This window comes from Mustelus asterias, unplaced genomic scaffold (assembly GCF_964213995.1).
Source record: "Mustelus asterias unplaced genomic scaffold, sMusAst1.hap1.1 HAP1_SCAFFOLD_2642, whole genome shotgun sequence".
NCBI lineage: Eukaryota > Metazoa > Chordata > Chondrichthyes > Carcharhiniformes > Triakidae > Mustelus > Mustelus asterias.
This window is the reverse complement of record NW_027592587.1, coordinates 1-12,500: the sequence shown is the minus strand read 5'-3', so window position 1 is coordinate 12,500 and position 12,500 is coordinate 1. Positions and strand designations below refer to the sequence as shown.

At 58.8% G+C, this 12,500-nt stretch overlaps 2 protein-coding genes across 2 annotated transcripts in view; one reads left to right on the top strand and one right to left on the bottom strand.

Annotated features, from left to right (window-relative positions):
- Positions 1–4,496, bottom strand: part of tlr18 (toll-like receptor 18) — a 21,712-nt gene extending 17,216 nt beyond the window's left edge. The window contains exon 1 of the mRNA XM_078207727.1: positions 4,239–4,496. The gene's annotated coding sequence lies outside the window, so the exon portion shown is untranslated. The remainder of the gene's footprint in view (positions 1–4,238) is intronic.
- Positions 1,056–12,194, top strand: LOC144489894 (pro-interleukin-16-like; the record flags this gene model as incomplete). The annotated part of the gene is made up of 6 exons (XM_078207726.1): positions 1,056–1,084; positions 4,290–4,397; positions 6,669–6,812; positions 8,440–8,623; positions 10,403–10,504; positions 11,936–12,194. Coding segments are annotated over exons 1-6 (826 nt in total), but the record flags the coding sequence as incomplete, so codon positions are not given.
- Positions 12,195–12,500: the final 306 nt, after the last annotated feature.

Genomic DNA, 12,500 nt, shown 5'->3' with positions numbered 1-12,500 from the left:
AGGTTACAGAGATAGGGAGTGGTGTAGGGGGCTGGAGGAGGTTACAGAGATAGGGAGGGGGTGTAGGGGGCTGGAGGAGGTTACAGAGATATGGAGGGGGTGTAGGGGCTGGAGGTGGTTACAGAGATAGGGAGGGGGTGTAGGGGCTGGAGGAGGTTACAGAGATAGGGAGGGGGTGTAGGGACCAGAGGGGGTTACAGAGATAGGGAGGGGGTGTAGGGGCTGGAGGTGGTTACAGAGATAGGGAGGGGTGTAGGGGCTGGAGGAGGTTACAGAGATAGGGAGGGGGTGTAGAGGCTGGAGGGGGTTACACAGATAGGGAGGGGGGTGTAGGGGGCTGGAGGAGGTTACAGAGATATGGAGGGGGTGTAGGGGCTGGAGGTGGTTACAGAGATAGGGAGGGGGTGTAGGGACTAGAGGGGGTTACAGAGATAGGGAGGGGGTGTAGGGGCTGGAGGTGGTTACACAGATAGGGAGGGGGGTGTAGGGGGCTGGAGGAGGTTACAGAGATATGGAGGGGGTGTAGGGGCTGGAGGTGGTTACAGAGATAGGGAGAGGGTGTTGGGGCTGGAGGGGGTTACAGAGATAGGGAGGGGGTGTAGAGGCTGGAGGGGGTTACACAGATAGGGAGGGGGGTGTAGAGGCTGGTGGGGGTTACACAGATAGGGAGGGGGGTGTAGGGGCTGGAGGAGGTTACAGAGATAGTGTTTAGGAATGTGTGTGGGTTTAGGCAAACTCAGTGGACTCTATCTTGGTTGCAGATGTGGAGATGCCGGCGTTGGACTGGGGTAAACACAGTAAGAAGTCTCACAACACCAGGTTAAAGTCCAACAGGTTTATTTGGGAGCAAATACCATAAGCTTTCGGAGCACAGCTCCTTCGTCAGATGGAGTGGTCTCTCTGAGAGACCACTCCTTCTGACGAAGGGGCAGCACTCTGAAAGCTTATGGTCTTTGCTACCAAATAAACCTGTTGGACTTTAACCTGGTGTTGTGAGACTTCTTATGTTGGTTGCAGATGCCATTGTATCTTCATTGTGGGCTGTTAGATCACAGATGACGGTTCGTTCACACGTGCTTCACACGTCCGCTGAAGAATAGAGTATAAGCTATCTGCTGTAAACAGAGTTATCTTGCTGATCCCATGTGGTAAAGTTTATTTTTGGTTGAATGAGCATTGTGCAAATCTTGTGGCTTGCTTCGAAAAGAAGGAAGTCTCATTGTCGGTCATTGCCCGCATATCAAAAAAAGTTATTAGTCCCAAACTGGATCGCCAGGTCTGATCAGTGATCAGAAATGATCATAGAGATAGGGAGGAGCGGAGGGGCCGGAGGAGGCTAACAACATAACGCGGAGAATCAGTGCTGAGGGAGCGCCGCACTGTGGGAGGGTCAGTGCTGAGGGAGCGCCGCACTGTGGGAGGGTCGGTGCTGAGGGAGCGCCGCACTGTGGGAGGGTCAGTGCTGAGGGAGCGCCGCACTGCGGGAGGGTCAGTGCTGAGGGAGCGCCGCACTGTGGGAGGGTCAGTGCTGAGGGAGCGCCGCACTGTGGGAGGGTCAGTGCTGAGGGAGCGCCGCACTGCGGGAGGGTCAGTGCTGAGGGAGCGCCGCACTGTGGGAGGGTCAGTGCTGAGGGAGTGCCGCACTGTGGGAGGGTCGGTGCTGAGGGAGCGCCGCACTGCGGGAGGGTCAGTGCTGAGGGAGCGCCGCACTGTGGGAGGGTCGGTGCTGAGGGAGCGCCGCACTGTGGGAGGGTCAGTGCTGAGGGAGCGCCGCACTGTGGGAGGGTCAGTGCTGAGGGAGCGCCGCACTGTGGGAGGGTCAGTGCTGAGGGAGCGCCGCACTGTGGGAGGGTCAGTGCTGAGGGAGCGCCGCACTGTGGGAGGGTCAGTGCTGAGGGAGCGCCGCACTGTGGGAGGGTCAGTGAGGGAGTGCCGCACTGTGGGAGGGTCGGTGCTGAGGGAGCGCTGCACTGTGGGAGGGTCAGTGCTGAGGGAGCGCGCACTGTGGGAGGGTCAGTGCTGAGGGAGCGCCGCACTGTGGGAGGGTCAGTGCTGAGGGAGCGCCGCACTGTGGGAGGGTCAGAGCTGAGGGAGCGCCTCACTGTGTAAGGGTCAGTGCTGAGGGAGCGCCGCACTGTGGGAGGGTCAGTGCTGAGGGAGCGCCACACTGTGGGAGGGTCAGTGCTGAGGGAGCGCCGCACTGTGGGAGGGTCAGTGCTGAGGCAGCGCCGCACTGTGGGAGGGTCAGTGCTGAGGGAGCGCCGCACTGTGGGAGGGTCAGTGCTGAGGGAGCGCCGCACTGTGGGAGGGTCAGTGCTGAGGCAGTGCCGCACTGTGGGAGGGTCAGTGCTGATGGAGCGCCGCACTGTGGGAGGGTCAGTGCTGAGGGAGCGCCGCACTGTGGGAGGGTCAGTGCTGAGGGAGCGTCGCACTGTGGAAGGGTCAGTGCTGAGGGAGCGCCGCACTGTGGGAGGGTCAGTGCTGAGGGAGCGCCGCACTGTGGGAGGGTCAGTGCTGAGGGAGCGCCACACTGTGGGAGGGTCAGTGCTGAGGGAGCGCCGCACTGTGGGAGGGTCAGTGCTGAGGCAGCGCCGCACTGTGGGAGGGTCAGTGCTGAGGGAGCGCCGCACTGTGGGAGGGTCAGTGCTGAGGGAGCGCCGCACTGTGGGAGGGTCAGTGCTGAGGCAGTGCCGCACTGTGGGAGGGTCAGTGCTGATGGATCGCCGCACTGTGGGAGGGTCAGTGCTGAGGGAGCGCCGCACTGTGGGAGGGTCAGTGCTGAGGGAGCGTCGCACTGTGGAAGGGTCAGTGCTGAGGGAGCGCCGCACTGTGGGAGGGTCAGTGCTGAGGGAGCGCCGCACTGTGGGAGGGTCAGTGCTGAGGGAGCGCCGCACTGTGGGAGGGTCAGTGCTGAGGGAGCGCCGCACTGTGGGAGGGTCAGTGCTGAGGGAGCGCCGCACTGTGGGAGGGTCAGTGCTGAGGCAGCGCCGCACTGTGGGAGGGTCAGTGCTGAGGGAGCGCCGCACTGTGGGAGGGTCAGTGCTGAGGGAGCGCCGCACTGTGGGAGGGTCAGTGCTGAGGGAGTGCCGCACTGTGGGAGGGTCGGTGCTGCGGGAGCGCCGCACTTTGGGAGGGTCAGTGCTGAGGGAACACCGCACTGTGGGAGGGTCAGTGCTGAGGGAGCGCCGCACTGTGGGAGGGTCAGTGCTGAGGGAGCGCCGCACTGTGGGAGGGCCGGTGCTGAGGGAGCGCCGCACTGTGGGGGGGTCAGTGCTGAGGGAGCGCCGCACTGTGGGAGGGTCAGTGCTGAGGGAGCGCCGCACTGTGGGAGGGTCAGTGCTGAGGGAGTGCCGCACTGTGGGAGGGTCGGTGCTGAGGGAGCGCCGCACTGTGGGAGGGTCAGTGCTGAGGGAGCACCGCACTGTGGGAGGGTCAGTGCTGAGGGAGCGCCGCACTGTGGGAGGGTCAGTGCTGAGGGAGCGCCGCACTGTGGGAGGGTCAGTGCTGAGGGAGCGCCGCACTGTGGGAGGGTCAGTGCTGAGGGAGCGCCGCACTGTGGGAGGGTCAGTGCTGAGGGAGCGCCGCACTGTGGGAGGGTCAGTGCTGAGGGAGCGCCGCACTGTGGGAGGGTCAGTGCTGAGGGAGCGCCGCACTGTGGGAGGGTCAGTGCTGAGGGAGCGCCGCACTGTGGAAGATTCTCCACCTGATTTTAAAAAATCTGTCTCTCTCATTCTCGAACATAATTAACGACCCGGTCTCTCCAGCCCTCTGCGGGAAAGAATTCCACAGATTTAACCCCCCCCCCCCCCCCCCCCCCCCAGCCCCAGAGAAAGAAATTCCTTCTCCTCTGTGTCCTCAGTGGGCGACCCCCCCCCCCCCCCCCCCTCACACCCCTTCCCTTACTCTGAGCTTCTGCCCTCTGGTTCCCGACTCCCCCCCCCGCAATGGGAATCCCCTCCCCGCTGAGAATGTCTCATTTTGCCAAATTCCAACGGGACTTCTGAGTCGGAAACGGGCGCTGGACAAATGCAGTTCCCCTTTCCCAGGATTGAAGATGAGGGATGAGAGGAAGATCGAGTTCCGCGCACTGAATCCCCACCCCATGCCGAACTGGACAGGTTCGCCAGCGGCGACCCGTATCTCTGGAGCTGTTCCCACCTGCCGTTAACACCCTGGCGAACACTCGCCGCCCTCCCCACAGACAGTTAGTCCCTTCAAACCCCACTGCGGTTCCTAACCTGTCAGAGGATGCAGTTGTCGACCAAAATCCTCTGATTCCTCTATTTCAGCTTAAATCTCTCCGTCTCGGCAGCGGAGAGCATTTCAGAAGATTACGAGCTGCGAACTGGGCCGGATTTTCAGCACGCTTCCCTTGCTCCAGTGAACTCGTTTGACTGGTGACATCTCGGTCTCTGTCTGTCTTCTGTCCCCTGTTAGACACAGCTTGCGAAGGAATGTGTGTTGGCCGGACAAGTGCACTCCGATCAGAAACTAAGAGTCAGAGAGAGAGAGAGCGTGGGAGAGAGATGAGGTAAGAGAGAGAGAGAGAGAGACAGTGTGTGGTGGGGGTGAGAGAGAGTGCAGATTTAAAGGGACAGACTCTTCCAGCACTTGCCCGGGAAGGTTGGGGTGGTTGTTACTTTAGTCGGACGCTGACTGGAGGATTTGACAGGGTGCTTTCTCTCTCTCTCTCTCTCTTTCTGGGAGAGATTGACGAGGTTACGATTGTTTTCGCTGGAGTTCAGATGAAAGAGTGGAGGGGGTGGTCTCATAGAGACTTACAACATTATAACAGGACGATACAGGGTAGATGCGGGGAGGATGTTCCCGATGGTGGGGGGTGTCCAGAACCAGGGGGTCTGAGGATTCAGGGGAGACCATTTAGGACGGACATTTCTTGACCCAAAGAGTGGTGAGCCTGTGGAATTCATTACCACAGGAAGTAGCTGATGCCAAAAGCCTCCCATCCATTGACTCTGTCTACACTTCCCGCTGCCTCGGGAAAAGCAGCCGGCATAATCAAGGACCCCACGCATCCCCGGACATTCTCTCTTCCACCTTCTTCCGTCGGGAAAAAGGTACAAGGGTCTGAGGTCACGTACCAACCGACTCAAGAACAGCTTCTTCCCTGCTGCTGTCAGACTTTTGAATGGACCTACCTCGCATTAAGTTGATCTTTCTCTACACCCGAGCTATGACTGTAACACTACATTCTGCACTCTCTCCTTTCCTTCTCTATGAATGGTATGCTTTGTCTGTATAGCGCGCAAGAAACAACACTTTTCACTGTATACCAATACAAAGTGGAGTCACAGGTGGACAGAGTGGTGAAGAAGGCATTCGGCATGCTTGGTTTCATTGGTCAGAACATTAAATAAAGGAGTTGGGACGTCTTGTTGAAGTTGTACAAGACATTGGTAAGGCCACAGTTGGAATACTGTGTACAGTTCTGGTCACCCCTATTATAGAAAGGATATTATTCAACTAGAAAGAGTGCAGAAAAGATTTACTGGGATGCTACCGGGACTTGGTGGATTGAGTTATAAGGAGAGGCTGGAGAGACTGGGACTTTTTTCTCTGGAGCGTAGGAGGCTGAGGGGTGATCTTATAGAAGTCGATAAAATAATGAGGGGCACAGATCAGCTAGATAGTCAACATCTTTTCCCAAAGGCAGGGGAGTCTAAAACTAGAGGGCACAGGTTTAAGGTGAGAGGGGAGAGATACAAAAGTGTCCAGAGGGGCAATTTTTTCACACAGAGGGTGGTGAGTGTCTGGAACGAGCTGCCAGAGGCAGTAGTAGAGGCGGGTACAATTTTGTCTTTTAAAAAGTGTTTAGACAGTTACATGGGTAAGATGGGTATAGAGGGATATGGGCCAAACGCGGGCAATTGGGATTAGCTTAGGGGTTTAATAAAAGGGACAGCATGGACAAGTTGGGCCAAAGGGCCTGTTTCCGTGCTGTAAACCTCTATGACTCTATGTGACAATAATAAATCAATGTATTCAAAAGGCGGCTGGATCCAGCGCCTGGGGGCGAACGGGGTCAAAGGTTACGGGGAGAAAGCAGGATGAGGCTATTGAGTTGGATGATCAGCCATGATGGTGATGAATGGGCGGGAGCAGGCTTGAAGGGCCGAATGGCCTCCTCCTGCTCCTATCTTCGAGGTTTCCATCGTCATTTCCCAAAGGGAATGGCTCGTCGACCCTATTTTTCAATTTTCCAAGGGGGGCACGAGGTGGGCAGACTCTGGGGAGAACGCGCAGACTCCGCACTCACGGTGACCTGAGCCGGGAATCGAACCCGGCTCCCTGGCGCCGCGAGGCAGCAGCGCTAACCCACTGTGCCACCGTTCCGCCATTGAAATTCCACTTCAAATTCAGATTTCACCATCCGCTGTGGTGGGATTCGAGCTCGGGTCCCCGGAGATTGGCTAACCTGGTGACTGACTTCACCCAGAGGGTCTCTGCTTCACCCAGTAGTCCACGCACTGAGATTGGGACCCTCCGCACCTCTGCGATCGGCTTCTGGGAGACCAAATCGCAACCATTCCCACTGCAGTTCATTCCAATGTATTCCCGTCTGGGTTCTGAGCTCCCAACATGGGCAAGCAGGTCCCCCTCGATCTGATAGGCCTGGCTGAATTCAAATGGTCTTTGGCCTCCAACAGTTCCAAAGCAAACAGCCCTCAGGCCATCCAGCCTGATCACAGCCCGCAGTTCAGGAAGATTGAGAGACTGCCGGGAATGTGTCGAAACACAGTATCGCTTGAAACCCGCAACCTGCAATCAGGAAATGGACACCAACTGTCACAGTATTTATCTCCGGGGCTCTGCATCCATCAGTGCTCCTAGTCACGCCTTGCCTGAGGGAGTGCCGCACTGTGGGAGGGTCAGTGCTGAGGGAGCGCCGCACTGTGGGAGGGTCAGTGCTGAGGGAGCGCCGCACTGTGGGAGGGTCAGTGCTAAGGGAGCGCCGCACTGTGGGAGGGTCGGTGCTGAGGGAGCGCCGCACTGTGGGAGGGTCAGTGCTGAGGGAGTGCCGCACTGTGGGAGGGTCAGTGCTGAGGGAGTGCCGCACTGTGGGACGGTCAGTGCTGAGGGAGCGCCGCACTGTGGGAGGGTCAGTGCTGAGGGAGCGCCGCACTGTGGGAGGGTCGGTGCTGAGGGAGCGCCACACTGTGGGAGGGTGAGTGCTGAGGGAGCGCCGCACTGTGGGAGGGTCGGTGCTGAGGGAGCGCCGCACTGTGGGAGGGTCAGTGCTGAGGTAGCGCCGCACTGTGGGAGGGTCAGTGCTGAGGGAGCGCCACACTGTGGGAGGGTCAGTGCTGAGGGAGCGCCGCACTGTGGGACGGTGAGTGCTGAGGGAGCGCCGCACTATGGGAGGGTCAGTGCTGAGGGAGCATCGCACTGTGGGAGGGTGAGTGCTGAGGGAGCGCCGCACTGTGGGAGGGTCAGTGCTGAGGGAGCGCCGCACTGTGGGAGGGTCAGTGCTGAGGGAGTGCCGCACTGTGGGAGGGTCAGTGCTGAGGGAGCGCTGCACTGTGGGAGGGTCAGTGCTGAGGGAGTGCCGCACTGTGGGAGGGTGAGTGCTGAGGGAGCGCCGCACTGTGGGAGGGTCAGTGCTGAGGGAGCGCCGCACTGTGGGAGGGTCAGTGCTGAGGGAGCGCCGCACTGTGGGAGGGTGAGTGCTGAGGGAGCGCCGCACTGTGGGAGGGTCAGTGCTGAGGGAGCGCCGCACTGTGGGAGGGTGAGTGCTGAGGGAGCGCCGCACTGTGGGAGGGTCAGTGCTGAGGGAAGGAGTATTTGATGAGGGACAGTGTAGAGGGAACTTTACTCTGTATCTAACCCCGTGCTGTCCCTGTCCTGGGAGTGTTTGATGGGGGGAACAGTGTAGAGGGAGCTTTACTCTGTATCTAACCCCGTGCTGTACCTGTCCTGGGAGTGTTTGATGGGGGACAGTGTAGAGGGAGCTTTACTCTGTATCTAACCCCGTGCTGTACCTGTCCTGGGAGTGTTTGATGGGGGACAGTGTAGAGGGAGCTTTACTCTGTATCTAACCCCGTGCTGTACCTGTCCTGGGAGTGTTTGATGGGGACAGTGTAGAGGGAGCTTTACCCTGTATCTAACCCCGTGCTGTACCCGTCCTGGGAGTGTTTGATGGGGGACAGTGTAGAGGGAGCTTTACTCTGTATCTAACCCCGTGCTGTACCTGTCCTGGGAGTGTTTGATGGGGGGACAGTGTAGAGGGAGCTTTACTCTGTATCTAACCCCGTGCTGTACCTGTCCTGGGTGTGTTTGATGGGGGACAGTGTAGAGAGAGCTTTACTCTGTATCTCATCTGATTTTAGAGCGGTCTCTCTCTGCGAGGTCTGAGTTTGAGCTGTCGAACATTCTGTGGGTGAGAATCTGAGATAATGAGTGCGGCCTTTCCTTGTGTAGCTTGGCTGAGCTCCGGGACTGCGGCGTCGACTGCAGGGAAGAGATGCAGAGAGGAGATCAGTTGAATCATTCAGCCTCCCTCAAGTCCAACATGTCTTCCATGTCTATCGTCTCCCTCATCCCCTACGACGAACTGGACAGGCTGCTCTCCGAGGTCAAGTATCTGGAAGAGAAGGATATTCAGGTAGGGCAGACACGCCGCTGTGAGCGGGAAACATTCGCTTCTGATAGGGCGCGGACCAGAGGCACCAAAGTTCATCCGGAAACCCAATTGGACCCCGACCGCGTGTGATTCTGACATCAGAGTGTGACTGATACACGAGGACTCCAATCGAAGGAACAATTCAGAAAGGTTCAGAAAGAGTGTTCAGAAGGGGCGGCACAGCGGGTTAGCACTGCTGCCTCGAGGCTCCAGGGACCCGGGTTCAATTCCCGGTTTGGGTCACTGTCTGTGTGGAGTTTGCACGTTCTCCCCGTGTCTGCGTGGGTTTCTTCTGGGTGCTCCGGCTTCCTCCCACAGTCCGAAAGATGTGCAGGTTAGGTGGATTGGCCATGCTAAATTGTCCCTTAGTGTCCAAAGATGTGCAGGTTAGATGGATTGGCCATGCTAACTTGACCCTTAGTGTCCAAAGATGTGTAGGTTAGGTGGATTGGCCATGCTAAATTGCCCCTTCGTGTCCAAAGATGTGCAGGTTAGGTGGATTGGCCATGTTAAATTGTCCCTTAGTGTCCAAAGATGTGTAGGTTAGGTGGATTGGCCATGCTAACTTGCCCCTTAGTGTCCAAAGATGTGCGGGTTAGGTGGATTGGCCATGCTAAATTGCCTCTTAGTGTCCAAAGATGTGTAGGTTTGGTGGATTGGCCATGCTAAATTGCCTCTTAGTGTCCAAAGATGTGCAGGTTAGGTGGATTGGCCATGCTAAATTGCCCCTTAGTGTCGAAAGATGTGTAGGTTAGGTGGATTGGCCATGCTAAATTGCCCCTTAGTGTCCAAAGATGTGCAGCTTAGGTGGATTGGCCGTGCTAAATTGACCCTAGTATCAGGGGGACCAGTTAGGGTAAATGCATGGGGCTTTCGTGATAGTGTCTGGATGGGATTGTGGTTGGTGCAGACTCGATGGGCCGAATGGCCTCCTTCTGCACTGTAGGGATTCTATGATTCTATGATCTGGGTGTCACGGTGGAACAGTCGCTGAAGGTCGGCATGTGGGTACAGCAGGCGGTGAGGAATCCTTATGGCATGCTGGCCTTCATTGCAAGAGGATTTGAGTATAGGAGTCTTGCTGCAGTTATACAAGGCCTTGAGTATTGTGTGCGGATTTGGGTCTCCTAGTCTGAGGAAGGACGTTCTTGCTATTGAGGGAGTCGAACGTAGGTTCACCAGACTGATTCCCGGAATGGCAGGACTGACATGTGAAGAGAGACTGGTTCGACTGAGTTTGCACTCACTGGAATTGAGAAGAATGAGAGAGGATCTCACGGAAACAGATACAATCCTGATGGGACTGGACAGGCTGGATGTGGGAAGAATGTTCCTAATGTTGGGGGAAGTCCAGAACTCGGGGGTCACAGGCTAAGAATAAGGGGTAAGCCATTCGGGACGGAGATGGGGAAGAACTTCTTCACTCAGAGAGTGGTGAACCGGGAATTCTCGAAAGATGTTGGGGCCAGTTGGTTAGATCTGTCCAAGAGGGAGCTGGACGTGGCCCCTTGTGGCTCAAGGGGATACAAGGGTATGGTGGGAAAGCGGGAGGGGGGGATACGGAAAGTGTGTCAGTCGCGGCCGTATTGAATGGTCGTGCAGGCTCGAAGGGCGAATGGTCTAATTCTGCTCCAATTTACCATGTTTCTATATTTCCACACCTTGAGTGTTGTCGGACTGGGAGCCAGCAAAGGTGGGGCGGGGTGGGGGACACACAGAGGAGAGCAACTCCTGACTAAACAAGGTTTCTTTGTGATCCAGTGTGTGCAGGATATCCAGGTTGTTGTGTTACACAAGGAGGAGGGAGCAGGACTGGGGTTTAGCATTGCTGGAGGAATAGACCATGAAAACAGAATGATCACGGTAAGTGCGGCGCTCCCTCAGCACTGACCCTCCCACAGTGCGGCGCTACCTCAGCACCGACCCTCCCACAGTGCGGCGCTCCCTCAGCACCGACCCTCCCACAGTGTGGCGCTCCCTCAGCACCGACCCTCCCACAGTGCGGCGCTCCCTCAGCACTGACCCTCCCACAGTGCGGGGCTCCCTCAGCACTGACCCTCCCACAGTGCGGCGCTCCCTCAGCACCGACCCTCCCACAGCGCGGCGCTCCCTCAGCACCGACCCTCCCACAGTGTGGCGCTCCCTCAGCACCGACCCTCCCACAGTGCGGCGCTCCCTCAGCACTGACCCTCCCACAGTGCGGGGCTCCCTCAGCACTGACCCTCCCACAGTGCGGCGCTCCCTCAGCACCGACCCTCCCACAGCGCGGCGCTCCCTCAGCACTGATCCTCCCACAGTGCGGCGCTCCCTCTGCACTGACCCTCCCACAGTGCGGCGCTCCCTCAGCACAGACCCTCCCACAGTGCGGCACTCCCTCAGCACTGACCCTCCCACAGTGCGGCGCTCCCTCAGCACTGACCCTCCCACAGTGCGGCGCTCCCTCAGCACTGACCCTCCCACAGTGCGGCGCTCCCTCAGCACTGACCCTCCCACAGTGCGGCGCTCCCTCAGCACTGACCCTCCCACAGTGCGGCGCTCCCTCAGCACTGACCCTCCCACAGTGCGACGCTCCCTCAGCACTGACCCTCCCACAGTGCGGCGCACCCTCAGCACTGACCCTCCCACAGTGCGACGCTCCCTCAGCACTGACCCTCCCGCAGTGCGGCGCTCCCTCAGCACTGACCCTCCACAGTGCGGTGCTCCCACAGCACTGACCCTCCCACAGTGCGACACTCCCTCAGCACTGACCCTCCCACAGTGCGGCACTCCCACAGTGCGGCGCTCCCTCAGCACTGACCCTCCCACAGTGCGGCGCTCCCTCAGCACTGACCCTCCCACAGTGCGGCGCTCCCTCAGCACTGACCCTCCCACAGTGCGGCGCTCCCTCAGCACTGACCCTCCCACAGTGCGGCGCTCCCTCAGCACTGACCCTCCCACAGTGCGGCGCTCCCTCAGTACTGACCCTCCCACAGTGCGGCGCTCCCTAAGCACTGACCCTCCCACAGTGCAGCGCTCACTCAGCACTGACCCTCCCACAGTGCGTCCCTCCCACAGTGCGGTGCTCCCTCAGCACCGACCCTCCCACAGTGCGGCGCTCTCTCAGCACTGACCCTCCCACAGTGCAGCACTCCCTCAGCACTGACCCTCCCACAGTGCGGCACTCCCTCAGCACTGACCCTCCCACAGTGCGGCACTCCCTCAGCACTGACCCTCCCACAGTGCGGCGCTCCTTCTGGTGGGACTGGTGGCCATCTTGCCTTCTCTCTGACCGGCCTCCATCTTTTCCCTCCGCAGGTTCACAAGGTTTTCCCCAGTGGCCTCGCCGTCCAGGAGGGCACCATCGCTCAGGGAGACGAGATCCTCTCAATTAATGGGAACCCTCTCCAGGGCCTCGCCCACAGCGCGGCCCTGTCGCTGCTTCACAAGGCGAGGCCTGCCCGCCAGGCTATCGTGGTGATTCGCAAAGTGACGGAGGCGGAGAAGGCCACGCCGCGGAAGGGAAGCCTGTGCCAGGAGATTCCACGCCGAAGCGTCGACCTCTGCCCCCTGCCAGGTATGAGGAGAGTGGAAATCCCTGCTGAGATCCAACCGGGGCCTCTTTTTCCATTCCAATCCACGGTATTTGAGGCCTGGTTGGCTAGGCCTGACCGCCCCCTTGGCTGCAGGGCTGGTGTAGCCACGGCCATCTTGGCAGGAGGGCATCAGAGCCAATCCCATGTTGTTTGGGGCCTAGTCTAGCCTGGAAGCCTGACCAGGTAAGGACAGTGGATGTCCTCCCCTGAGTAGGCCCGATCTCCCCCCGCCCCCCGATCCCCTGATTTCACCATCGCTGCGGCCCGTGTTTAATCCTGCTTTGTTG